We start from the raw sequence: 26983 nt of genomic DNA, 5'->3' as shown, positions 1-26983 counted from the left end.
AATTCAGTGCTCAGCTTTCTTTATAGTCCAACTCTCACATCCATACATGACTACTGGAAAAACCATAGCCTTGACTAGACAGACCTTTGTTGGCAAAGTAATGACTCTGCTTTTTAATATGCTGTCTAGGTTGGTCATAACTTTTCTTCCAAGGAGTAAGCGTCTTTTAATTTCATGGCTGCAGTCACCATCTGCAGTGATTTTGGAGCCCAGAAAAATAAAGTCAGCCACTGTTTACCCATCTATTTGCCATGAAGTGATGGGAATGGATGCCATGATCTTAGTTTTCTGAATGTTGGGCTTTAAGCCAACTTTTTCACTCTCCTCTTTCACTCTCATCAAGAGGCTCTTTAGTTCTTCACTTTCTGCCATAAGGGTGGTATCATCTCCATATCTGAGGTTATTGATATTTCTCCTGGCAATCTTGATTCCAGCTTGTGCTTCTTCTAGCCCAGTGTTTCTCATGATATACTCTGCATATAAGTCAAATAAGCAGGGTGAGAATATACAGCCTTGACGTACTCCTTTTCCTATTTGGAACCAGTCTGTTGTTCCATGTCCATGTTCTAACTGTTGCTTCCTGACCTGCATACAGATTTCTCAAGAGGCAAGTCAGGTGGTGTGGTATTCTCATCTCTGTCAGAATTTTCCACAGTTTATTGTGATCCACACAGTCAAAGGCTTTGGCATAGTCAATAAAGCAGAAATAGGTGTTTTTCTGGAACTCTCTTGCTTTTTCCATGATCCAGCGGATGTTGGCAATTTGATTTCTGATTCCTCTGCCTTTTCTAAAACCAGCTTGAACATCTGAAATAGTGTTCCTTTTTTCCCCAAACCCTCACCAATATTTGTGGGGTTTTTTTGTATTATCAGTATCTTTAAATAAATGAAACAGAATTGAACAGAAACGTTAGGAATGTATCACATTGATTAGGGGAAGTGTCCTCTCACGAACTTTGTTTCAGGTATGTGTGTAAGTGTGTGCTGTGTGTTTCCACCAAATAAAATGCTTTTCCTAATGTGGGTCTTAGTCTGAAAAGTTGATAAAGCTCCAAACTTTCCCTTTTCTTTCTTTACTGCAAACTTTTGTGACTATAATGTCAAATTTCCATTGTTGGAATACCTTTTCGTTTTCTCAGTCATGGAGGCAGATCCCAACTTGCCTTTGAAGTCTGCTTTCCAAGTTCATGTCCATCATTCAGGGCCAAGCCTCTCCTTGCAGCCAGGCTTTCCTCATCTGTGCATTCACCTCTGGGTCTGTAGCATTCGGACTGGAAGATCTCTACTGCATGCTAATAATGCACTGTGGCACTTTAACAAAGCTGATTTCTAGAGCTCACTGCTAGCCTCTTAAGCTCAGAGCCTATTAGAGGGTGAAAATGCTAGCTAATAACGTAGTAGTAGGCCTAGTGGGAACGTGCTACACTTTTCCTGAATGAAAAGATGGAAGATCAGTCACCTCCAAAGTCATATTATTTTATACCAGGTTGTTAATAATTTTATTCAAAGTGTCTAGTCACCCCTTCACCCATCATCTTCCTTCTATGAGAGGAAATTATCAGTAAGGCAAGTGAGAGACTTCTCCTCCTGACTATCTTTAGCCAAATAAGATTTCTAGGGCTGCTTGGATAAGCATTGCTACTCACTGTTCAGTCACTGAGTAGTGTTGGACTCTTTTCGACTCCATGAACTGCAGCACACTATCCTTAGTGCTCAAAAAAAAAAAAAAATTTTACTGTGTAAGTCTCTTGGCTGAGCTAATGTTGTGGTCCTTTTCTTTCAAATGCCACGTCAACAACTCAACAGCTCTGTGCTACATGCGCAGGCAGCCTGCTGGTGCCTCCTTCTCACAGCTGTTCTTTTTCCCTTGGTCCTTCACTCAGATGTTCCCCAGGAAGTTTATGTTTTCTGCTTTACTTTTGTGCGTGCGTGTGTGTGTGTGTGTGTGTGTGTGTGTGTGTGTGTGTATGCACGCATGTGTGCGCGCGATGCCTTTAAATATGCTGGCCTTGGGTAGGATTTTCTGAAGCTATAAATCCTTTAAACACACCTGCATTTTTCAAGTAACACACCTGAAATCAGGTGCCCAGTCCAAGCTTTGGGGCCACACCGGGCAGATGGGGAGGAGGCCTATTTGTCAGCAGCCCTAAAACATCAAATGGAATCAATTGGACCCAGGTTGTTATTTAACCCGAACGTCCACTTAGGGCTCCTGACATGGTTGATGAAATAGTTCTGTTCTGCCAAAGGGCACTGAGCCCAGAAGAGGGCACCGAGCCCAGAAGAGGACGCTGCACATCTTTGTGTATCCACCCAGGGCTTCCCAGGTGGTGTAGTGGTAAAGAATCTACCCGCCAACAGGAGACCCAGAAGATGCGGGTTCGATCCCGGAGTCAGGAAGAGCCCCTGGAGAAGGGGATGGCAACCCACTCCAGTATTCTTGCCTGGAGAATCCATGACAGAGGAGCCTGGTGGGCTACAGTCGACGGGGTCACAGAGAGTCAGACACGACTGAGCACACAGCACATCTACCCGCCTCTGCTAAATATACGCTAAACATTGCGCCCAGGGGCCCCGTGTGTCTCGCTCAGGCCTGGTCTGATAGAATCGCTCAGGTTTCAGGGACCACTAACCCTGGGGTTGAAACCCAGGCAAAGTACAGTTAAGGAGAATTTTACTGGCTACTTACTTTTGCAACTTAGTTAAATTTCTGGATAGTTTTATGCATACTTTATTCCTTTTTTTTTCTCTCTTCCAGAGCAAGAATGAACGCTTCCCGAGAAGTAAAATCGGTAGAACTTCCTAACTGTAAATTAATAAAAGGAATAGGTAAGCATTTGAGAGGAGGAAGTATTATCAAATACGTAAGTATCTGATAATACTCCACTTGAAGTATTACCTTGTGAGTTATTTGATTAATACACCTATTTAATTCTGTTCAAAAATAAAACTACTAGCCAGGAGAGTATTATCAAGTCAGTAGTGAGTTGTAAATACCAGATTACTTGACCTTCAACTCTACCAACCTGTCATCAAGAGGTTTGACCACTTTTTGATTCATTTAGCAGAAACAGTGGTCAGGAAGCGTTTGATTTTATGGTAATATAACCTGAGCAGATGGCAGAGGAGGCACAGAAGGAGAAAGAGTAATGAGTAAAGGGTAAATGTTTATAAAGGCCTCGCACACCTTTGCCATTACCACAGGCCCTTTCCTTATGCATTTCTCTTTTAATATCTGGGAGGCAAAGTTTTCCCAGAAGGTCTCAGTAGATTTCCCCTCAGATCTCATTAGTCAGAGCTAGACAACAGGCTGGTGCCCTAGCTGCAAAGGAAGCTGGGAAAGTAATTAGGGGGCCTCCTTTGTGGGAGGCAGGCCCCTCAGCAAAGATAAAAAGGACGGGGTAACAGAAGCTGGTAGACAGCCAACAGGGAGGGTTGGAGGACTCAAGTCCCCATCTGGTTTCAACCAACCAGCTTTGTTGTTTGAAAACAACTTTTTTGACATTCATGCTTTTGTTATGCTTGAGGGTTTGTTTTTTTAGAATCATTTATCTCAGCTGAGGTTAGAAAGGCTGGACCACATGATTTTATGCAGATAGCATCAATTAGCTTGGTCAGATATCTTGCAATCTTTTTTCTAGAAAACAAGCATGATATTGATATTAAATATCACTGGATATTTGTAAAATGAACACCTCCACTAAAATTAATACCAAGTAAAAAGTCACATATGTCTTGAGATTGAAATTCAAAAAATTTACATGTATTTAAAGCATAACTAACTTGGTGAGTTATTTATTAATGTTTGTAAAGGCATATTCAGAATATGAAATGCATGCTCACTTTAACCAAAGCATTTGAAATTTGCTTATGTTTCCAATAGGGCTTTTCAAAGAGTTTATTTGATTTGGAATGATTAGGTGTCAGCATATACGGGGAGTTTACTCTGTGTCTTTAAAAATTGCAAGCTATTTTCAAATTACTATACCTTTTGTACATTTAGTGAATTTCCATAAACGTTAAGAGATTTCAGACTCTGAGGAAAAAGTTCTAGTTCATAAACTTAAAACAAATATATTAAGTGTAAGTTTTAAATACACTTTATTATATGAATCTCTTAATTTTTAAATAATCATATGAATCAATTTGAAAAAATACAGGAAAGAATGATTTATTCTGAACCTATCAAAGAAGAACTAAATATATAGCCCCATTTTCAAGTTGGGAGTGATGAAGACAAGGCCCCCTAACTTCCCGCAATGGTCTTAACAATCTGTGCTGTCTGTACTCTTTTTTGAAGAAACTGGTGCTGAAGACCTGGAGATACTTCCTAATGGACTCGCTTTCATTAGTTCCGTAAGTGTTGCCTTTGATTTCCTGTGCTCTGAACCATTTTCTAGGACCAGCAGCTTGCCTTTCATTTCAGCCTTCTTTATACCAATGCCCATCTTCAAATCAAATGAGCGGTGATATGGTTCAAAAAACAACCTGTGTACGCATTCATACTGGTATAACGATTATGATCATATGTGTTCTATGCGTGTTTGTATTCCTGTGGGTACACTGAGCTCCTGTATTCCCTTATCTTCCACTGTGACAATTTGAGTCCAGTGAGTTCAAGAGTTTCCCATTCATCTGTCTGTTCCTTGAAGAAAGTAAGCAGTGTAGTCAAATACCTGCTGACTTGAGTGTGTGTGTGTGTCTGTGTATGTTCCCCCTCACATATCATTTAGATTTTAATCCTTCTTTTTACACTTTTTGGAATAAGCCTTTTAATTTTAAAATGTTAGTAGGTCATGCCACAATTTCCAGACTTTTGGAAAAAAAAGCCCCCGTGTTGTCAAATTCTCCTGCACACAGATCATTGTGGTAGATGATGTAGCTCAAAAACAAAAGTCATCACCCTAATGAAGGATAACAGAATTGATAGAATACAGTATTCAAGTCATCCAGCCACTGAAAATCCTTTGCTGCCTATTGTAATTTATTTAATCCAGTTTTCTCCTATGAAGACTGATCGTCCTCTGAAGAGGTGTCTTACAAACTTTTTTTTAAAGCAACAGAATATAAATTTCCATTAAATCTTACATGCTGCTGCTGCTGCTAAGTCGCGTCAGTGGTGTCTGACTCTGTGCAACCCTATAGACGGCAGCCCACCAGGCTGCCCCGTCCCTGGGATTCTCCAGGCAAGAATACTGGAGTGGGTTGCCATTTCCTTCTCCAATGCATGAAAGTGAAAAGTGAGAGTGAAGTCGCTCAGTCATGTCCGACTCTAAGTGACCCCATGGACTGCAGCCTACCAGGCTCCTCCACCCATGGGATTTTCCAGGCAAGAGTACTGGAGTGGGGTGCCATTGCCCTCTCCGAAATTTTACATAGGACCCCACTATCTAAAACAAATAGTAGCTGTGCTGGTCTACCTTCAAGCTATGGAAGGAGTTGTCCCCTGGAGTTATTAGACCCTAACCCTAAACCTTTGTTTCTGAGATGCTTCCATGAAACCTGCCAGGGGATGATCCATAACCCGTGTTCTTCTGTGTTCCTTGCTTATATTACTGAAGCTTATTAGTAAATGCCCTTTTGGTCTGCTCTTCCTTTTTTTTTTTTTTTTTGTAATTGTCATCATGGGTTGGTAGCTGTGATATTCAACACAGATGCTTTGCAGCTGGTGATGGAAGGGTCTGTGCCCATTATGTGGGGTTGCCTGGGAGCATGTGACTTCCAAAGACCCCCCAAGGGCTGCTTGCACAAGCCAGCTAACAGGCTTGCCATGTGGCTTGCAGCCCGAACCAGACAGTGTGAACCCATGTGCTGTCTACCACCTCCATCAGCATTTGGAGTATTTGTAAAGTGCCTGTGTTTTCTCCTCTGTTATTTTATAAGGGATTACGATATCCTGGAGTAAAAAGCTTTGAACCTGATAAGCCTGGAAAAATACTGCTGATGGACCTGAACAAAGAGGATCCTACAGTGTTGGAATTGAAGATGACTGGAAGTAACTTTGATGCGTCTTCATTTAACCCTCACGGCATTAGCACATTCACAGATGAAGGTAACAAATTCAATGTCTATTAAAAATAAAACCAAATTAAAAAAAAAAAACAGAAAAAATGTTAATGAATATTTCTTTTCATCCAATTAAAGTACAGTCATGAATAATGCTCTCACTCTGGGTTTTAAACTTACCTCCTATGTGAATTCAACATAACATAACCATGTAAATGCTTGAGAATGCTAAAATACTTGAGATTTGCAAAGCACCTAATTTTTAAAAATATGTGGATTTTAACATTCAGATAATCCCTATAATTACCATAGTGATAATATTCAACCCTAATAGAAATGAATCTTTCCATTTTAAACAATTATACAGATACAGGTGTTTACAACAACAGATCGCTCTAATGTAAGACACCTGCAACCTACAGACCCACCGCCAGTCACCTTCAATGCGTCGCTGCCCACCGGTTCCTTCGTTTGTCTTCAAACAGTCTCTCCACAGTTTGACAAATTGCCCCATCCATTATGCTTTCATCTGATTTCTTCCCTTCTTTTTGCAGCCCTTGCCTTGGTCTCTACATTAATTCTCAACCCTGGTTGTGCCCACAAGCACCTGGAGAGTTTTAAAAAGCCTGATGCCCAGGCCACAGCCCCAGATATTTTGATTCAGTTGGTCTGAGGGAGGCTTGAATGGTAATGCTTGTTACAAGCTCTCCAGCAGTTAAGAATGTGAGACCAGGGTTGAGAACCACACCTATCCCCATGGCCTCCATCAGACAATCCCTTCCTTGGTCCTTGCAGACTTTTCTGCAAGGGGGGACTAAAATTGCTGCCTTGAAAGCCATCAGCAATGTCCTTATTAAGAAACTCTTTCGCAACTCTTCCCCTCCTTCCTTCACTCTTATTTTATACTGTTGGCCACTCAGGGGTAAAAAATCTGCCTACAGTGCAGGACCCTCAGGAGACCTGGGTTCGCTACCTGGGTTGGAAAGATCCCCTGGAGAAGAGAATGGCAACCCATTCAAATATTCTTGCCGGGAGAATCCCATGGACAGAGGAGCCCGGTGGGTTTCATCCATAGGGTCGCAGTGAGTTGGTCACGACTGATGCAACTCAGCACTCAAGCACTTGTTCCTTCTAGGCGATCTCCCCTCCCTGATACTCCGGCACACTCATCTGTTCTCATTCTGATCCTGCTGCAGCTTTTCCACCCTCTTCATTATGTTGCCACTCATTTCGAATTCTCTGAGCATTCCCCAAAGGACTGGTCTTTCACCTCCTCCTTACTTTCTCTATTTCAAAAAGGTCAGCCATGTCACAACTGTAGCTGTGTCTGCTGTCTAGGTAAACACCCTCCAAAGTGTATTATTATTATTTTAATCAGCTCTTCTGTCCCCTCCCTTCAGCTCACCAGCTATTTCTATTTGGGTTCCTCTCCTATAGCCACAGGCTTCCCTGGTGGCTCAGACAGTAAAGAATCTGCCTGCAACTTGGGAGACCCGGGTTCAATCCCTGGGTCAGGAAGATCCCCTGGAGAAGGGAATGGCTACGCACTCCAGTATTCTTGCCTGGAGAATTCCATGGACAGAGGAGCCTTGTGGGCTACAGTCCTTGGGGTCACAAAGAGTGGGACACAACTGAGCGACTAACACAACACCTACAGCCAAATTAAACTCAAAATGTTAAAAAGTAATTCTTATCCTCTTATCTTCCCTTACTCCATATGACTTCCCTTCTTCCATATATATATATCTATTGAAATTTACATACATACATATGTATTTCCCTTCCAGTCATCTCTTCACCCATTTAACATTCTATTTTATTTTTAAAATATTGTAAGTGCAAAGAAATAGGATGTGGGGTGTGCGCATGCTCTCTTGAATTAAAAAGGGGAAATAACCACATAAATATTATACAGGTCCTCATATGCGTTACTTTTGCGTTAAACACTGCATCGTGGATTCCTTCCCCTGACAGTACATCCAGAGCTGCTTTGTAACGGCTGTTTGGAATTCTATGGCATGGGATAACCATTATATAGTTCATCTGTCGGTGGATATCGAGCCTGTTCCTACCTTTATGCTCACTGAAAACGAATGCCAGAATAAACATCTTAGGCAGCTCCTGTGACTGCTTATGATACATTCCTAGAGGTAGATTCTGCTGCACAAAACATGAATCTGGGTTTTAATCCTCACTTTTGGTCGATTTCCACTTCCCATATTCCTCAGCCATCATCAGGGACTTTTGGTGCTTCCTGTCAAACCCCTCTCATATCCTTTCCTGCCTTTTCCGGTCAGTAGGGTAAGGCTCCACGGCTTACTCACAGGGACTTTCAACCAAGGAGTAACATGACTGTGGGTATAGCACTAATCCAGGCGTGTGGAGGGAAGCAGCGTCCTCCTTCTAGCCCTTCTTTCCACCTGCCTGGATTACTGCTATACCCACAGTTGTATACTACTAGGTTGAAAGCCCCTGTAAGTAAGCCCTGGAGCCTCACCCTAAGCCCTACAAGACTAACCTGGAGTCCTATGTCTATGGCTTTAATCCTCCCACTCTTTCATTCATGTCTACTCCAACTACAACCTCCAGCTAAGCTCCTGCCTCAGGCCCTTTGCACATTCTCTTCCTTCCGCCTAGAACACCCTGTCCCCAGATATTCATATAGTTCAGTCTCTCATTTCATTTCAGTACCTGCTTTAGCATCATCTTCTCAGAACTTGCCTGACTCCCATGGACAAGACATCTCATTACTCTGCATCCCTTTATCTGGTTTTATTTTCCTTCTGTAGCACTTAACACCAATTAAAATAAACATCTGCTTGGCAGGGGGCCTAATGGGAAGTCTCATAGCTGGCTTTTCTGTTCAGATTTCTCCCATTCAACCTCCTAAACTTGACACTATTTTCCTTTAAACACCAATTTGGTCACGTCAAAGCTTTCCAAAGATTCACTGCTTCCGAAGGCAAAGACTATGGGCTAACATCTGATCACTCCTTCTTGACCACTTACACCGGTCTCTTTCATGCCGCAGAGTTGCACCGACTCCTGGAAGCTAAATCCCTTTGATATTATCTCTCAGGTGCTCTTTTTATGGAATTTATCATCTCACACTGTGTAAATTACACCTGAGCACACCTTCTCTTATTGATATTCTTCTCATCTTTTATCTCTTTTATCTCAGTGCTGCATCTTGCTGAGACCATTTGCAGCAGAAAGCTTAATAAGCTCTTTGGAGTTTTAGTGTCAAGGGCTGCTCACTCCTAAGTTGAGGACTTTTTTTCCCCCTGTGGAGTCTGGTGGTTTTTAGACTGTCACTAGGTCTTCCTTTAGCCATTTTTCTCTGGAGCAATCACAAATGCTTCTCTCTACAAAGAGATGAAAATATTCCATCTGCCTGACATCCTAAGTACTGGTTGGAGGTGGGTAGAAATTGCTTTTTAGAGACAGAGCTGACAGCTGAGAGCTCGGTTAATGTTTCGATTTTTGTTTTTAATCTCTTCTCAGATAATACTGTGTACCTGCTGGTGGTGAGCCATCCAGACGTTAAGTCCACGGTTGAGTTGTTTAAATTTCAAGAAGAAGAAAAGTCACTTTTGCATCTGAAAACCATCAAACATGAACTTCTGCCTAAGTACTGAGATATGTCATATTCCTATTTCCCTTTAACACAAGGGGATGGTGTGTCTACTTTTAGTGTTTCCTTTGGCAGGGGTGGGGGTGGGGAGGGGGGACAATGGCAACTCTCCTTTCTCTTTTTAAAAATTTTATTTTACTTTCATTTATTCCTCTTCTAATGCCCTTTTTCCTCTTTCTTATTTTTTAAATTATGAAAGTATGATAACACATTTACAGGAGACTAAAGTTACTTAAAGCTCAACATTCAGAAATCTAAGATCATGGCATCCAGTCCCATCACTGCCTGGCAAATAGATAGGGAAACAGTGGCAGACTTTATTTTTTGGGGCTCCAAAATCACTGCAGATGGTGACTGCAGCCATGAAATTAAAAGACACTTACTCCTTGGAAGGAAAGTTATGACCTAGACAGCATATTAAAAAGCAAAGACATTACTTTGTCAACAAAGGTCCATCTAGTCAAGGCTATGGTTTTTCCAGTGGTCATGTATGGATGTGAGAGTTGGACTATAAAGAAAGCTGAGCACTGAAGAATTGATGCTTTTGAACTGTGGTGTTGGAGAAGATTCTTGAGAGTCCCTTGGACTGCAAGGAGATCCAACCAGTCCATCCTAAAGGAGATCAGTCCTGGGTGTTCATTGGAAGGACTGATGCTGAGGCTGAAACTCCAATACTTTGGCCACCTGATGTGAAGAGCTGACTCATTGGAAAAGACCCTGATGCTGGGAGGGATTGGGGGCAGGAGGAGAAGGGGACAAAAGAGGATGAGATGGCTGGATGGCATCACCGACTCAATGGACATGAGTCTGAGTGAACTCCGGGAGTTGGTGATGGACAGGGAGGCCTGGAGAGCTGCAGTCCATGGGGTCACAAAGAGTCAGACACAACTGAGCGACTGAACTGAACTGAACTCAACTGAAAGTTACATATAGTTTCACTGTATATTATTAATACAATTATTTTTTAAGTAGGTAAATTAAGACTTTTAGTTGGAGTTTCAATATCAAACTCTCAAAAATTAATAAAATAGACAGAAAAGTAGAAGGATATAGTAGACCTGGAAAGCACTATGAGCCAATTCAACATAATTAAGATTTATACAATTTTCACACAACAGTAGGATCCAAATACTATCCAAGTTCCCATAGACTATAAATGAGGGTGACTCTCCTTTCTGATGAGCATAAACTCCTCCAGATGTTCATCCACAGAAACTTTTGAGGACTCAAGCTCCAGAGAAGACACCCCTCCTCTTCCTCCCTTGTTTCCCGGGTTGGCTGGATGCTGGTTTATGCCTCCTGGTCCCAGAGGATGTTCCTTTATGCTTTTACCAAGAAAGCACTCTGCTCTTCTGCAGAACCAGACTTAGTATCTCAAACCCAAACTGGTTTCATGGACAAATTTCACCTCTTGAGCTTATTTGTTCAAGCTTATTGTTATTTACAGTGAAAGTTGGAATTATACATGTTTCTAAGAATTAGAAACACAAACCCAAGCAGAGATCTGTGATCCAGTGCCTCTAAGACCTCCTAGCGTTGCTTCTCCTGCTGTTCATTTGCACATGATTCCTGAAACAGCAGCTCTGTAGTTAACAGCCAGCTCCATCCCAGCTTCCTCCATAGCACAACATCTAGAGAAAAGAAACACACACAGATCCCTGATCCCAACACAAAACTGACATCTTCACTTGACTTTACTGTTGTTTTGTCGCTCTTTGTGACCCCGGGGACTGCAGCCCTCCAGGCTCCTCTGTCCACGGGATTCTGCAGGCAAGAATACTCGGGTGTGTTGTGGTTTCCTTCTCGAGGGGATCTTCTCAACCCACGGATGGAACTCACGTCTCCTGCATCGCAGGCAGATTCTTTACTGCCGAGCCACCAGGGAAGCCCTAGGGTTCTGTTTATGAGGTAATGATGGATTTCAGAAAATAATTTGACACTATCTTCCCACACAGTTTTTATCCTCTAATCGTTGTGGTCTTTTTAGACTCTTAACCTTTATTTGAATAATTTACCTGCAGAACTCAATTATCTCAGAATGTGTGAATCTGGATTTCTTTTAAAACATGTGGTATGTACTTGCAGATGTCTAGCAAAGCACCTGCTCAGTGTTAGGGCTCTCCCGCTCCTGTCTTACCTGATGGGGCTGAAGCTGAGGAAACTGAGACTGCAGAGAAATCAGGTTACTGGATGAAGGCAAATTAACCAATTGGTGACCATTACAAACTACAGCCCAGGTCTTCATCTGCATGCAAGTTCAGAGACCAGCTTCTGCTGGGAGAGTTTGTTCATACCTTCACTCAACAAATGTATTTTGGAAAGAGAATGAGGACACTGAGTTGTCTGGAGACTGTGCCAAATACTGAGATCTAAATTAGGGGAAGGTGTGTGGCCTAGAGAAGCCGGACTAATGGTAGAAATGACAGTGATAATAAAAGTTGAATGAGCTTCCGCTATAACTCAGGTGGTGCAACAGCCAATTTAACAGGTTATTTCATTAGCTTTTTACAAGCATGTTCTTAATTAGGTTTTACTACTATACCATATTAAATTTAAAACAAATGAAGCCTGGGGACACTGCTTCAGGGGACACTGTTAGTAAATGGCACAACTGGAATTTTAATCCTTGAGTCTGGAGCTTGAGTCTGGAGCTTCTGCTCTGAGTCGCTATGAAATAGTGAAACTTATTTTATTTCTTTTACCATTTAACCTTGGAAATCTTAGTTTTGTCCGATTTCCTAGGGTTAGGGCTTTTTTTTTGTTTTTTTTCCTTTTGTTGTTGTTCAATAGCTAAGTCGTGTCCAACTCTTTGTGACCCCATGGACTGCAGCACGCCAGACTTCCCTGCCCTTTATATCTCCTGGAGTTTGCTCAAACTCATGTCCATTGGGTTGATGATGCCATCCAGCCATCTCATCCTCTGTCGCCCTCTTCTCCTCCTGCCCTCAATGTTTCCCAGCATTTTTCAGGGTTTTTTCCAATGAGTCAACTCTTCCCATCAGGTGGCCAAAGTATTGGAGCTTCAGCTTCAGCATCAGTCCTTCTAATGAATACTCAGGGGTGATTTCCTTTAGGATTGATCTCCTTGCTGTCCAAGGGACTCTCAAGAGTCTTTTCTAGCACCACAGTTTGAAAGCTTCAATTCTTCGGTGCTCAGCCCTCTTTATGGTCCAACTCTCATATCCATACATGACTACTTGCAATTGCAAATGCATTGATCTTTGGCAATACAGAACCAAACTATAGTTAGTGTCACAATTAACAAAAATTCTGCTCTCCCAACCCGAGGGTTAGCCATGTATATTTTCATCTTTGTATTCAATGGTTGTTTATATGGTTGTCTATAGCATTAATGGGCTTCCCTGGTGGCTCAGATGGTAAAGAATCTGCCTGCAATGTGGGTAGGCCCGGGTTTGACCCCTGGATCTGGAAGATCCTCTGGAGAAGGGAATGGCAACCCATTCCAGGATTCTTGCTTGGAGAATTCCATGGACAGGGGAGTCTGGTGGTACACGGGGTCACAAAGAGTAGGATACAACTGAGCGACTAATACAACAACAGAATAGCATTAATGTTCCAATGACTAATCTATTATAATAGAACAGGTTATTAATAATAATATTATTGGTCATTATTGATCATGTACTATATGCCAGGCATGGTACCAAAGTCTTTGATTAGTTATTTCATTTTATTCATACCCCAACCTTCCAAAATATGGAGAGGCTCAGAGCATACTGACACGCCATGGCCGCATACCACGTTGAGAGCAAGCCACAAATGGAGGATTCAAATGCAGCTCATCAGATTTCAAAACTATGACTCTAAACCTTTCTGCTCTGCTCTCTTTTTAAAATGAAAAACAGCAAAGGGTTAAAAAACATACTAATTTCGTACATTTACCTTTTAAAAAGAGAAGAAAAAAAAAAAACATCTTTGCAGGCTTCTGCCTGAAGCCCATACAGACTAATCCTAAATTCCTAGACCCCCTTTCTCGGATAGGAACAGTGGTTACCATTGATGGAGGCTTTGTGAGCAGCAGGCTCACTGCAAAGCAGACGGCAGGCATTGTCTCATTGTAATTCTCACTGCAACGCCACAAATGAAGATGCTGACCCTTAGTCTTATACTAATGAGCTGTATGACTTTGGGAAAATCATTTAACCTCTCTTTGCAGATGAGAAAACTGAGGCTCTGTATGCTTATCAAAGATGCCCAGGAGCCCGGGGTGGCGTCAGAGCTGATGTGCTGGGCCGTGACGCCCTCAGCAGTGGAACTGAGATAATTCTGTCCTGGATAATGGCCCAGAGGAACTTCTGTCACCTCAATCAGCACAGAATGACTCACTTATGTGCTCACAGTTGTACCTATTAAAGCAGAAAAATAGACTGATATAGCTTAGATTTTCAGTAACACAGAGAGAATCAAAATCAGAACAACAGCAATAAAAAATGCCACCGCATCCTATTTCTGAGCTTTCTCGCTCACGGATGTTTCACTCTGTTTAGAATCATGAAACTTTACAGCTGAAAGTGACCCTGTAAGTCTGGAAGATAGACCAGTCCATCTCCTCCTTTTTTTTTTATTTTAAACAGATAAGTAAACTGAGGCCCTGGCATGTTAAATGATTAACTTTTGCTAGATCACACAGCTAATAGTAGCAGTTCAGTCCAGTTCAGTTCAGTCGCTCAGTCGTGTCCGACTGTTTGCAACCCCATGGACTGCAGCATGCCAGGCTTCCCTGTCCATCACCAACTCCTAGAGCCTACTCAAATTCATGTCCATCGCATCATTGGTGATGCCATCCAACCATCTCATCCTCTGTCATCCCCTTCTCCTCCTGCCTTCAATCTTTCCCAGCATCAGGGTCTTTTCCAATGAGTCAGTTCTTTGCATCAGTGCCTAAGTATTGGCGTTTCAGTTTCAACATCAGTCCTTCCAATGAATATTCATTAGGATGGACTGGTTGGATCTCCTTGAAGTCCAAGGGACTCTCAAGAGTCTTCTCCAACACCACAGTTCAAAAGCATCAATTCTTCAGTGCTCAGCTTTCTTTATGGTCCAACTTTCACATCCATACATGACTACTGGAAAAACCAAAGCTTTGACTAGATGGACCTTTGTTGGTATAGTAATGTCTCTGCTTTTTATTAAAAAACATTTATTAAAACATTTATTAAAAAACATTTATTAAAAAACAGCATATTATGCTGTCTAGGTTAGTCATAGCTTTTCTTCCAAGGAGTAAGTGTCTTTTAATTTCATGGCTGCAGTCACCATCTGCAGTGATTTTGAAGCCCAAGAAAAGAAAGTCTCTCACTGTTTCCATTGTTTCTCCAGATATTTGCCATGAAGTGATGGGACCAGATGCCATGACCTTAGTTTTCTGAATGTCGAGTTTTAAGCCAACTTCTTCACTCTTCCTCTTTCACTTTCATCAAGAGGCTCTTTAGTTCCTCTTCACTTTCTGCCATAAGGGTGGTGTCATCTGCATATCTGAGGTTATTGATATTTCTCCTAGCAGTCTTGATTCCAGCTTGTGCTTCATCCAGCCCAACATTTCACGTGATGTACTCTGCATATAAGTTAAATAAGCAGGGTGACAATATTCAGCCTTGTACTCCTTTCCCGATTTGGAACCAGTCTGTTGTCCCATGTAGCAGAGCTGTAACTAAAATGCGAGTCTTTTCCCACTGTCTGGTGCTGCCTTGAACTGTTCTATATGAGCATAAACAAATGTGGCCTGGATAATGATTCCTGGACTAATTTAATGTCTGTGGAGTTTAGTCTGTCTATACACACACACACACACACCACAGCACTTTTTCCCACGATACAGTTAATAGGTTTTTTCTGTCCCATTGCTATAATAACCTCTTAGGGTTTCTTCAGGTAATCACTGTCTTTCAGGATTGTATAGGCGGGACTGATCGCACATAATTCTGGGCTGTAACAGCTGATGCGAAGGTTCCATCGCACACTCTGATTTTACGAGCATACACTCATGAGCGCCGTGTGTGAGCATGTCAGGGTCCATGCTGTCACCCACCTGTGTCACACGTGTGTGTTTCAATTGCAGTTTGAATGACCTTGTCGCTGTGGGCCGTGAACACTTCTATGCCACCAATGACCACTATTTTGTTGACCAGTACATGAGATCCTGGGAATTATATTTGGGTCTAGCATGGTCAAATGTTGTTTACTACAGTCCAGATGACGTTCGAGTGGTGGCCAGTGGATTTGATTTTGCTAATGGAATCAGCATGTCACCTGACCGCAAGTACGTGAACGCCTTAAAAATCACGTTTGTCCCTAGATTCTCATTCAACATGTTTAGAGGATATTCATCTTCTAAAAAAGGGGATACATTCTAGCATGTTATTCCAGTAAAAGGAAATTGGGGAAAATGTAAAATATCTTAATTTCCAGGGGATAAAATATATCAAATCACAATTTACTATTTTGTGAAGGTTTTCCAGGCGGTGCAGTGCTAAAGAATTCACCTGCCAATGCAGGAGACACAAGAGACACGGGTTCGATCCCTGAGTTGGGCAGATACCCTGGAGGAGGGCATGGCAACCCACTCCAGTATTCTTGCCTGGAGGATCCCATGGACAGAGGAGCCTGGTGGGCTAGTTCAAGGGGTCACAAGAGTCAGATGCAAATGAACAACTGAGCACCCATACTCTTTTAAATTCCTGTGTCGGGGGGAGTGCATTTCAAGAGGGGGTACATACAAAAAACATTTAGTATCACTTTGCTTGCTTTCAAGGAGAGTTTTTGACTGTGTCATGAGATTAACAACTTATGGGTATGTTTATATCCGGAGCGCTGGTTTGTGACATGACAGAGAGTTTGTACCAAAATGTAAATCAAGCCACTGCTTCCTTCATCAAGAAAGTGTTACTATGGGGAAAAAGTCAGCTTCATAAGTAGTAGGCTTAGTGGTGTAGTTGATTCATGTTATTTTCTGGTGGTCATTCTGAAACAATTCACAGACCAACTCTGGGTCTGGGGACCACACTTTGGGTAAGACCGGTGTATGTATAAAATCCTCTTCATCTCGTATCGTTAAGCATTTGTAGCATACTTAGATGCTTAGTAACATATTCAGAGGGTGGTAACATATAGAGAAAGCAGCATAGTTTTTACTCATATCGTCTCCTTGTCTTCAAAAACAGCAGATAATCACGCAGTCATTTCTCTCTTTGTTCTGGGAGGCACTGTGCTTAGACTGGCCAGAGATCTTTATGATGAATGTGACACTGTCCTCACGTAGAGGGGAGGGAGTCTTCTCTCAGATCCAGGCCAAGTACTTGTCTTCTCTTGGATTTTCTGTGGCCTAAAACGAGGGGATGAAATGCAGAACCTGGGGCTTGCCATTATGTTGACCAACCAAGAAAAGTGAGATCATGCTTTTGCTCGAAGATGCTAAGAACTGGCGTTAGAGTTAGGCTCCTTGCCTACTAGTTAGGGCCAACTAGTTTTGCGTCTTTTGAAATAACTTTTCAGGGATTAAAAGTCCCCTGTGTGCTGTCAACTCATTGAGTTCCTTCAGAATCCTGTGTGTTTTGAGACAGCTTCCGTTTTCCAGGCTCTAAGCAAAGTTCTCCCCCAGGAAGGGTTATTATGCCTTCATGGTAATCTTCTGAATTGCTCCCCTTCATGGGCTTTGATGTAGCTTTTTCTTCTTTGAAGGTATGTCTATATAGCTGAACTTCTGGCTCATAAGATTCATGTGTATGAAAAGCATGCTAATTGGACTTTAACTCCATTGAAGGTAAGATGTATTAACATTATAAGTTTGTGGGGGTGATAATTAGATTCTAATTGATTTGTGAAATTAGAAGTGAGGAAAAAGGATTGTCTAATTGGAGTGGGTGAGAACCAATTCTTCACTCCTTTATTAGGAGACATCAGCATTGTCTGCATTTGTTGTTCACTTTCGCTCAGCGGCAGAGTGGGAAGTGGCAGACCACACACATCGTCTATGCAACTTTGATTCTCTCTGTTCCAGTGAATTTCCAGCTTGGAAGTGTGTTCTTCATGTCCCTCTTCCCTCCCCTCTCCCTTCCTCCTCCATGTTGATGGAACAGACAAGAGCCTCAGCTTGCACACAACAGCACTCAGCACAGTATTTACAAAGCCCAGGCCCTCGAGACGGCCACCGGGTGGTCACATTACCGCCTCTCTCCAGCCCTTGCCCCTGCTGCTGAGCCGCTCCTGCCTGAGCATTTCTGGAACTCCCCTGGCAATGTCGTTCCTCAGGATGGGGCGCTTGTCCCGCTGCTCAGGTATTCTTCCTCCAGGTCTTCACACCTCTCTCCTTCACATCTTTCCAGATTTCACTAAAATGTCACTTCAGCGAGGCCTTCCCCTAGACTGCTTCTCCGTAGACAAATACGCACACGCACACACACACTTCCTATCTCTTTGATGGCTTTATTTTTTTCCCTTCAGCATCCTTTGCTAACACGTTTTGCATTCATGTTCTCCTTCTCCCCAGTGTCCGTCTGCCTGTCCCACTAGGGTATAAGTGTCATAGGACGGATACTTTCTCTGTGTGTTCCAGGGACAGTTCCCACACCCAGGAGGCACTCAACAAAGTAATTGTTAAATTAACATTCTTCAGGGGATCATCTTTACCTGTACCAATTCTGGTCCGGTCTGAAGGTTTGGATCAAAAGGGGTAAAAATACAAAGAAGCAGAAAGAAGAAGTATATGTAAAGTGGAGGATTATGAAAGTGATGCTTTTGAAAAGACGCAGAGGTCCCTGCCCTGCCAGCAGCGCCCACGGCACTGTGACTCACGGTCACCTGTGACTGTGCCCGTCAGGTGTACCAGGGACCATCGTGAGGGGCTTCATTCCGAGAAAATTGCCTTGAAACCACGTCAAGTGTAATATCATGTTTGACATTAAAAATCATTGACAGGGCTATGACAGTTTGGTATTTGCTGCAGTAAAATGGAATTTCACACACTCAGACTGGCTGAGGGGATAAAAACAAATTGTGGTTATCACAGTAGATACTTCTGCAAACTGAAACTTAAAGGATTTTATAAGAATAAAACCCCATCCAAGGTACACACAACACCGACCGATAAAGGTGCTACTCCTGTCGATTGAGGGCAAAGTTTATTTCCGGTTTGGCTCCCACTGCTGGCAGAAAACCCTGCTGGTGTCCTGACATAGTAATTCAGGTGAGACTCCCCTCTCCTCAACTAGGTAACGTCATTCTTTCTTTTGGAGGATCGTGTTAATCAAGTCCAGTTGATTACTACTGGAGTGCCAAGAAATTTGAGAAACTAGCTGGGTTGTTACTAGGATTTGTGATGAAATGTGGATGGGTCTGTGGCCTAAGTGTAGTGTATACATGGAATGAAATATTCCTCAGCCCTGAAAAGGAATGGAGTGATTCACGCTAGAACACCAATGAATTTGAAGACATGCTAAGTAAAGTTATTATGCTAAGAATACTTAGCATAAAAGTCCTTATGCTAGATACAAAAGGACAAATATTCTATGATTCCACTTACATGTGGTACCTAGAAGAGGCAAATTCGTAAGGAGAGAGCAGGACAGGGGTGACAAGGGGATGGGGAAGGGAGGACTGGGGAGCTACTCGGTACAGCTTCTGTTTGGGATGATGAAAGGGTCTGGAAATGGAATGTGGTGGATTCATGACATTTTGAATGTAACTGATGCTACTGAGTTGTACACTGAAAAATGGTTAAAATGAAAATTTTCATGTTATGCATATTTTACCACAGTAAAAATGATCCCTTCTTCAAAACATTTTCCAAGACACAGTCAATGAATTAGTCTCACTTCAGTGAGTTTCAGTTCTCTAAAAACTGGGATGTTTGTTAATACAGGATACCGTTTTCCCCCAAGAGAATCATTTATTAAGTTTCCTTGACCAAGGCATGCAAAAGTTTCCACTGGACTTTGTGGAAGCATGCTTCATGGTCTGTACCTGCGGTTGGTGAGTTGGTATTGCTGGGAACCATGCATTTGCAAGGGAAGAGCTTATTGCTGAGGCCAAGATGGGCTCCCTGTTGGACTGTCCAGCTCTTCCTGGGCAGAACACAGTTCTGCCCCTTGCTCAGCTGGTGCCCGTGGCAGGAGCTTGTTACTGGTGTGAAGAATGAATGGGACCCTAGGCTTCTGGGTCCTTCTCCCACTCTTACTGCCTACCCTCACTTCTGCAAATTTTTATCTGCTGCGGAATTTACTGGTTGGCCATGACCCCTTCCAAAGATAGTAGCAGTGCCCCGAGACAAACTTTTTCCTCACAGGAAGATGAACCGATTTGCAGGGCAATAGGGCAGGGATGTAGAGAACAGACATGTGGACACAGTGAGAAGGGGAGGGTGGGACGAATTGAGAAAGGCGCATTGACATATCTGTGCTACCCTCTGTGAAATAGCCAGCTGGTGGGAACCTGCTGGAAAGCACAGGGAGCTCAGCTCGATGCTCTGTGATGAGCTAGAGGTGTGGGACGGAAGCTGGGGATGAGGGGAGGCTCAAGAGGGAGGGGATAATATGCATGCACACACACACACACACACACACACACATATATCTCCTCCCTATGAATACACATATATATCTCCTCCCTATAGATAGACAGATGGATAGATAGCTGATTCACTTCATTGTACAGCAGAAACTAACACAACATTGTACAGCAATTACGCTCTGATTAAAAAAAAAAAAAGAATTTAACATATCAGCCTAGAATGCCTGATACTGGGGTAGATGGGGTTTGGGGATGGAAAAGACTTAGAGATGACTTTGGCCAGAGGACATTTACTCAACCACCTCCCTTGGCCAAACCTGCCTGTTTCCAGGGTAGGAATGAGTGATGGCACTGCATGAAGGTAAAAAGGAGGTCCCTTAACATCCTTGCCCCTCCCAGCCAGGTGGGGAGAGCCCTCGTTTTGAGTGGAAAGCACAGGGCTCCCACAGTTGTCTGCCCACGCTCTGGCCTTTGCGATGAGTAGCCGCCAATTGTTCCAGGCTCTCTGGGCACTGAGGTATGCTGGCCTCTGTTTGAGGTACATGGTAATATTGTTTATCCAACTGAGAGTTAGAGGTAGACAAATAGATGTGATTTCTCCCCGGTAGAAGGCAGCCAAGATGATGAATGATGGAATTAAGAATCGTTGGTATTATTTATGATCCTGGTACAAAGCCGTGACAGCAATCTGTGCAGTCAACACATGCTTGCAACTTATATTTAGAAAATAAACAGCAGAGGAACAGGGAGTCGAATAACATCAGGAAGCTGAAGAAGAAACTTTTCCTCAACTTCAAGGCACAAATTAGACCCCAGGTGACCATTTCTCCTCTGGCTGCACAGCCTATGATTAGCCATTAAAGAAGAGCCTACACTTCACTGATGCTCTCATCAGAAATGAATCCACATTTCCTGGTTGTTTTCAGAATGCTTATAAAAATATCATTTGCACATGCCGTTTTCAAAGGAACTGTTTTATGCTGCACTGAAAAAAAAATTTTTTTTTCACTTCTGGTTTTAAGTTCATGCACAGATGTTAGTCCAAATGCTTTCATATCACTTTTAATAGTCTTTCTTGGTTTTTCTGATCTTCCCCTTCCCTCACGTTCTGGAAAACGGCAAAATACTAACACAGATGGAGAGCTAGAGGAACCCCCTGAGTGCTAGTGAAATGGGCAGGGTGCAGAATTGTCTCATCCCTGGAGCAGGTGTATGGTGCCCAAGGACGCCACGATAGCTTTCTCTAACGTATTGCTCCATCTCCTTTCAAATTTTTTATTGCTTGTTTTCTTTCTCCCTTTGGTTTTAATCTACAAGTCTCTGGACTGTGACACACTCGTGGATAACATATCTGTGGATCCTGTGACAGGGGACCTGTGGGTTGGCTGCCACCCCAATGGCATGAAAATCTTCTCCTATGACCCAGAGAATCCTCCTGGATCAGAGGTTAGTTTGAGAAAAGAATCATATCAGCGCCTTCATTCCCAGCTAGTTTTCTCTTGAAAACATAAATCTCAATTATATGTGCAAATAAAAGGGAGATGTGGATAGATGACCTAAATGATCAGATAAAGATGGAATTTGACTTTGGGAGGCATTTGAGACAGAGTCTAGGTGGGAGACAGATGGTACCTGTAAACTGGGTGATTTGGGGGTTTAATGAGGGCGCTATGCACAGAGATGTGGGCACAGGTAGGGAAATGAACGGGGGAGGGGAACGTGGTACCCCAGGGCCACCACGGACGTAGGCACGGCTACCAGAAGCCCAAACAAGGTGAGAGCTGTGTGTGGAGGGGCTGCTGGGAGGGGAACCTGACCTCTGGTTGAGGGATGGCGCCAACCGAATGAAGTCATGGCCCCACACGGGGTGGGGGTGCGGGGGCAGACACTCTGCCTCCTTCTCAGTCTGCCCACCCCTCTCTGCTGCTGCTTCCTGTCAACCTTTACTGGGAGGTGGAGGGAGCCCTGAGCAGGCTCTGGAAGGCTGAGCGGAGTGGAGGAAGAGCCTGGAGGGCTGGGTTAGGACGGCCAGCACTGGATCGGGCTCCGTATCTTTATTTCAGTAGTGAGTTTCTCCGACGTGGCCGTTCACAGTAGTTTAAAAAATATAACAGGCCACATTGTTATGGTCTAAACATGTGTGTTACCTGCCTTCCTGTTCAACACCCTTTTCCTGAGTGTCAGTGCCTTTGCCAGTTCATGTAACAGAGCAGCTGCAAAGCAGAGATGCCATCCCCTCCAAACCGTCCAGGCAGAATGGGAACGTAAATCCTTGCTGGAAAGATCTGAGCTTGAAAGACCTCTATCTTAGTTTTAGTATTCAAAGACTCTATTCACGTCATTGGTCTTTTTCTCAGTGGATTATTTTGACAGTGCAAGCAGGAATTTGAAATTCATTTTGCCATGAGCATCTGAATGTCTGTTGCTGCTGCTGCTGGTGCTAAGTCCCTTCAGTCGTGTCCAACTCTGTGCAACCCCATAGAAGGCAGCCCACCAGGCTCCCCCGTCCCTGGGATTCTCTAGGCAAGAACACTGAATGTCTACTACGACTTAACTCGGGTTTTCTACTCGGCTTTCAGTTTCTACTAATTATGCTGATTATTTACATCAAGTACTCGGTGTACTTTTAGTTTACTGTTATGTATTCTTTTTAAGGGGCTCCCTTGGAGGTGGGCATGGCAACCTGCTCCAGTATTCTTGCCCGGATAATCCCATGGACAGAGGAGCCTGGAGGGCTACAGTCCACGGGGTTGCAGAGTTGGACATAACTGAGCAACTGAGCATGCATTCTTTTTAAAGCTTTAAGAGTCAGTCTCATTCCACCCTTCACCCCTAAAAAAATTTTTTTAAAGCCTGTGTCTCTTGGATAAGAAACAAAAGCCAAATATGTATTTCCAATTACATGTTGGCCCTTCATAACCTTTTCTCTGGGTTTACAAGACAACTGTGATTATGGTGAATGGCAACCCTTTGTGCCTTTTGCTAGTTCTTAGCTATTAGGACTGCTGCATGGTATGCTCAGTAGAATTGAGGAAATGTATGCTGTGGCGTGTTCACTGTTCAGAACTGGGCAGAATGTTAGATTCTAATTTGCTCTTGCTTGTTAGCTCATTTGGTGAACTTGAACCATTTGCTATAGCACGGACTCAGTTTCCTGTTCTAGAAAAAAAATGCTTCCTTTCTAATGATGAATCTGGTAAAGAATAGCAAAAAGTAATAACCATCCATTATCTAATGCACTGCCCCACGCAAGAGTGACTTAGTTTTAATAGAAAGTGGTTTCCTAAAGCCAAGGTGCACCATCAAGTATTTCCCCAGTAAGTAACTTCTACATGTGAATGCTTTAGCAATTTCCTAAAACATCTGTTTTTGGTGCCAGCTGTTTTGGAGTGGTCCTTTTAAATAAGTGCATGGACCTTTTAATAATCAAGCACAAGCCTTCCTAATCTGTCATACTCAGTGTTTCTCTATGTCAGCATCTGTTCTTCAAGTCATTGTATTTTCTCTTAAAGCCTTCAGAAGAACACCAACTTAAAGATGAAAGGGAATTTAGAGTTAATATTAGTCCCACCTGAGCAGGGCATGTCAATCCACTCCAGTATTCCTGCCTGGAGAATCCCATGGACAGAGGAATCTCGTGGGCTGCAGTCCATAAGGTCACACAGAGTCTGACAGGACTGCAGCAACATAGCCAGCACAGCAGAGAGCCCCACCCATCTCATTCTACAAACAGAAACACACAGTAAACGGAAGATCCCAAGTATAGCCCTGCGTTCCTGCCTTACAACGAGCTTGTGATAGTATGTGAATCATATGAGATTACCATTTCATTGGCCCAAATTGTCAAATATTGGCTATCTTGAGTAGTCAACTTGAATACTACTATACTGCTGCTGATGATATAATCATGTTTCTGCTCAACTAAATGAAGGAAACTGAACTCATAAAATCTTACATATTAGGAGTTGGGACCTTAAGTTCAGAGGAATAATGAGTGTGGAAGAGAGGTATGTTCTTTTTGGGCAACAGTCTTTTGTTTTGTTTTGTTTTTATTCCCATATTTAAAAACCAAGAATTACGTGTAAACATCCAAAGTCCAGACTTACCTGAAAATACACGAAAACTGGCCTGAATTCCAGCATGGCAATATTTGACAGTTACTGAGTAACCCCAGCTCCATCCTGTGGTGTACCACAGTCCTCCTTATGGTCCCACACACAGGCTACGTTACCGTCTTACGGTTCTTGCTTCTATAGGTCTTTAGAGTGTCTATCTTTGTTAAAGATGATCTGATCAGAATCTGTCATCTTTGCCAATGAGGAAGTAGATATCTATAGAGAGTCATTTTGGAACAAAATACAGTTCACCTAAAAGTCTCTTCTTATGGAGAAATGACCCCCGTATTTAAAGTTATGTCTCGAGTGACTTTAAAAAATACTAATGTAATGTTATTTTTGGATAGGTGCTCCAAATCCAGAATATTTTAGCAGAAGAACCCAAAGTTACGGTGGTTTATGCAGAAGATGGTAAAGTGTTGCATGGAAGTACGGTTGCTTCTGTGTACAAGGGGAAAATGCTGGTTGGAACTGTGTTCCAGAAAGCTCTTTACTGTGAGTTCTGACTGGCTGATCCGTACCCCTACCCTGACAAGTGGGAGCTCTTCACTACAACTGCTTGCCACATCTGTGGGGGCCACAGTGATCTCATCTCAACAGTGAACGCTGACCCGAAACTTGGACATCACAGGAGATGGAGATCTGTTTAGCTGGGAACAGATACTTCGCATATGGCTTTTTTGGGCATATAATATCAAATCAGTCTTGGAATATCTGAAAACTTCACTTACCAATAAAAATCCTTTAAATAAAATTGCTAAAATCATCACATCAACTGTCAGGTCTTAAGTATTTTAACTATATGTGACCCAGAAAGTCCTCTCCCGAAAACATGTGTTCCCTGGAGCGTGTGAGCTTGTTGCTGCCGTGTCCTGTCTTGTTCAGGGAGCAGGATGAAGTCACATGTCGTCAGCGCCCCAGCACTCAGAGCCTTCAGTTCATGTGCCGGACAACCAGACGTGCAACCAAGGTGTCCTCAGCCCCAGGCTCACTTAACCGTCACACTTCCTGGCACACACAGACTCATTCCCATCTTCCCTTCTAAATAGGACATTCCCAGAAATGGCTCAGTGGTAAAGAATCCACCTGCCAATGCAGGAGATGTGGGTTCAATCCCTGGGTCGGGAAGATCCCCTGGAGAAAGGCAACCCACTCCAGTATTCTTGTCTGGAAAAGAATCCTGGTGGGCTACAGTCTATATGGGGTTGCCAAGAGCTAGACATGCCTGAGCTACTGAGCATGCCCGTAGTAAATATAAACCTCAATTACCCCAGCCCTCCTCCACTCTTGCTTATCCAGTCCCCCCAGCAACGGCAAGTAGGAAAATCCTCAAATTCTTGGGAGTGTCATCACACCTGACGATGATGAGTGTCTGTTATTTCAACACAAATTGTACATTTCAGTTTCTCTGACTTGATAAAAGGAAGAAGTTTGTTCACTTCAATGACTGGGTATAGAAGGAAGCCCATAACTGATTCAGGTAAAACCAAGTGCCCTCAAAGACAATATTGTTGTTGAAGTGCTGTAGAGGTAGGTTTTCCTTTCCTATTTCTTATCTTCCTATTTTCTTTTCTTATTCTCACTTGCTGTGGAGGCTAAGAAGAAAGCAATGGAAATGTAAACAAATAAAAAAGAAAATATCAACAACCTTTGGTTATCTTCTGAGAGATGTGACGAGGAAGAGAAGATGACTCTCTCATTTTCTTATAAAAGCTGGTTTGAAAAGGTTACCCATCTTCATTTATTTGTGTTTGGAAGGTATGGTTTTCAGGCTGGTTTATTTCTTTGGGATGACAAGGCAGGCCCATTAAAAACAAAGTTTTACTGAGGCACGTTCCATGATGATGGTCTGGCATTTTGGGGAAAATGCTCTGCAGAGAAATTGAGCACTGCCAACTGCTGATAATTCAAGACCCCTGACTTAAGGTAACAAATAGGAACATCTTGTTTGGATCAAAAGAACACCTTACTCACTTTAGGATTAGAGTTATCTTAATCACGATTTCAGTGGACATAATATCCTGTGCTGGATGAGTGCTCAGTGATCCAGTGGTGCCGTTCACGGCCCTTGAACTGGATCCTCAAAAACACTGTTTTGAGACTCTCAATGGCTGTGGTGCTTCGGTGGGTATTTCCTTTGAGAAGAATCACTTGATATCAATAAAATGACTATACTCTGTTCTCTCTTGTTCTTGGCAGAAGGAGCAAATTCTGCTCCCCAAAGAAAGTTATCCAATTTGACATAGCTTATGCTCCAAATCATTCCAAAAGGGAAACATGCTTCCCCTTGGTTAGAAATTTCATGACAACTCCAAGGAAGAGAACAGCTTGGTGCATTTATTCCATGATGCTCAGATCTAAATTTGTGCACTGCCAAAGGTTTAGGCACAGAAAAATTATGGCCTGTGAGTGTGTGAGAGAAATTAATATCCCTCTTTTGTTATATTCAGTCTTCTGAACATTTAGGGCTTTAGGAATCAAACTGTTGAAAGGAACCCCTTCCTCTGGGATGGCCTGACTTGAAGCTTGCCCCATGCCATGAGGCCAACTGCCAGCCTGTGGACTGGCCTCAGACCTGCTCCTGGTTGACAGGTATCAGAAGCCGTGATGGTGACGACGAGGATAGAAAGATGGTTGAGGGAACTTCTAGTGGAAGCTTTGATCTTTTAACTTTATTCCCAGTTGCATAATTGTGCTTTCAAAT

General features: G+C 42.9%; 1 protein-coding gene across 1 annotated transcript in view; it reads left to right on the top strand.

Moving 5' to 3' along the window:
• The window catches only part of PON1 (paraoxonase 1), a 33893-nt gene extending 8843 nt beyond the window's left edge, over positions 1–25050 (top strand). Inside the window, 8 exon segments of the mRNA NM_001046269.2 lie at positions 2759–2829; positions 4301–4356; positions 5884–6052; positions 9511–9637; positions 15720–15920; positions 17339–17420; positions 21482–21610; positions 24627–25050. Of these exon segments, the coding sequence (NP_001039734.1) occupies positions 2759–2829; positions 4301–4356; positions 5884–6052; positions 9511–9637; positions 15720–15920; positions 17339–17420; positions 21482–21610; positions 24627–24785 (994 nt within the window). The 3' untranslated portion in view covers positions 24786–25050.
• The last annotated feature ends 1933 nt before the right edge of the window (positions 25051–26983 follow it).

The sequence above is a fragment of the Bos taurus genome, chromosome 4 (assembly GCF_002263795.3).
Source record: "Bos taurus isolate L1 Dominette 01449 registration number 42190680 breed Hereford chromosome 4, ARS-UCD2.0, whole genome shotgun sequence".
Taxonomy (NCBI): Eukaryota; Metazoa; Chordata; class Mammalia; order Artiodactyla; family Bovidae; genus Bos; species Bos taurus.
This window is presented reverse-complemented; position numbering and strand designations above follow the sequence as displayed.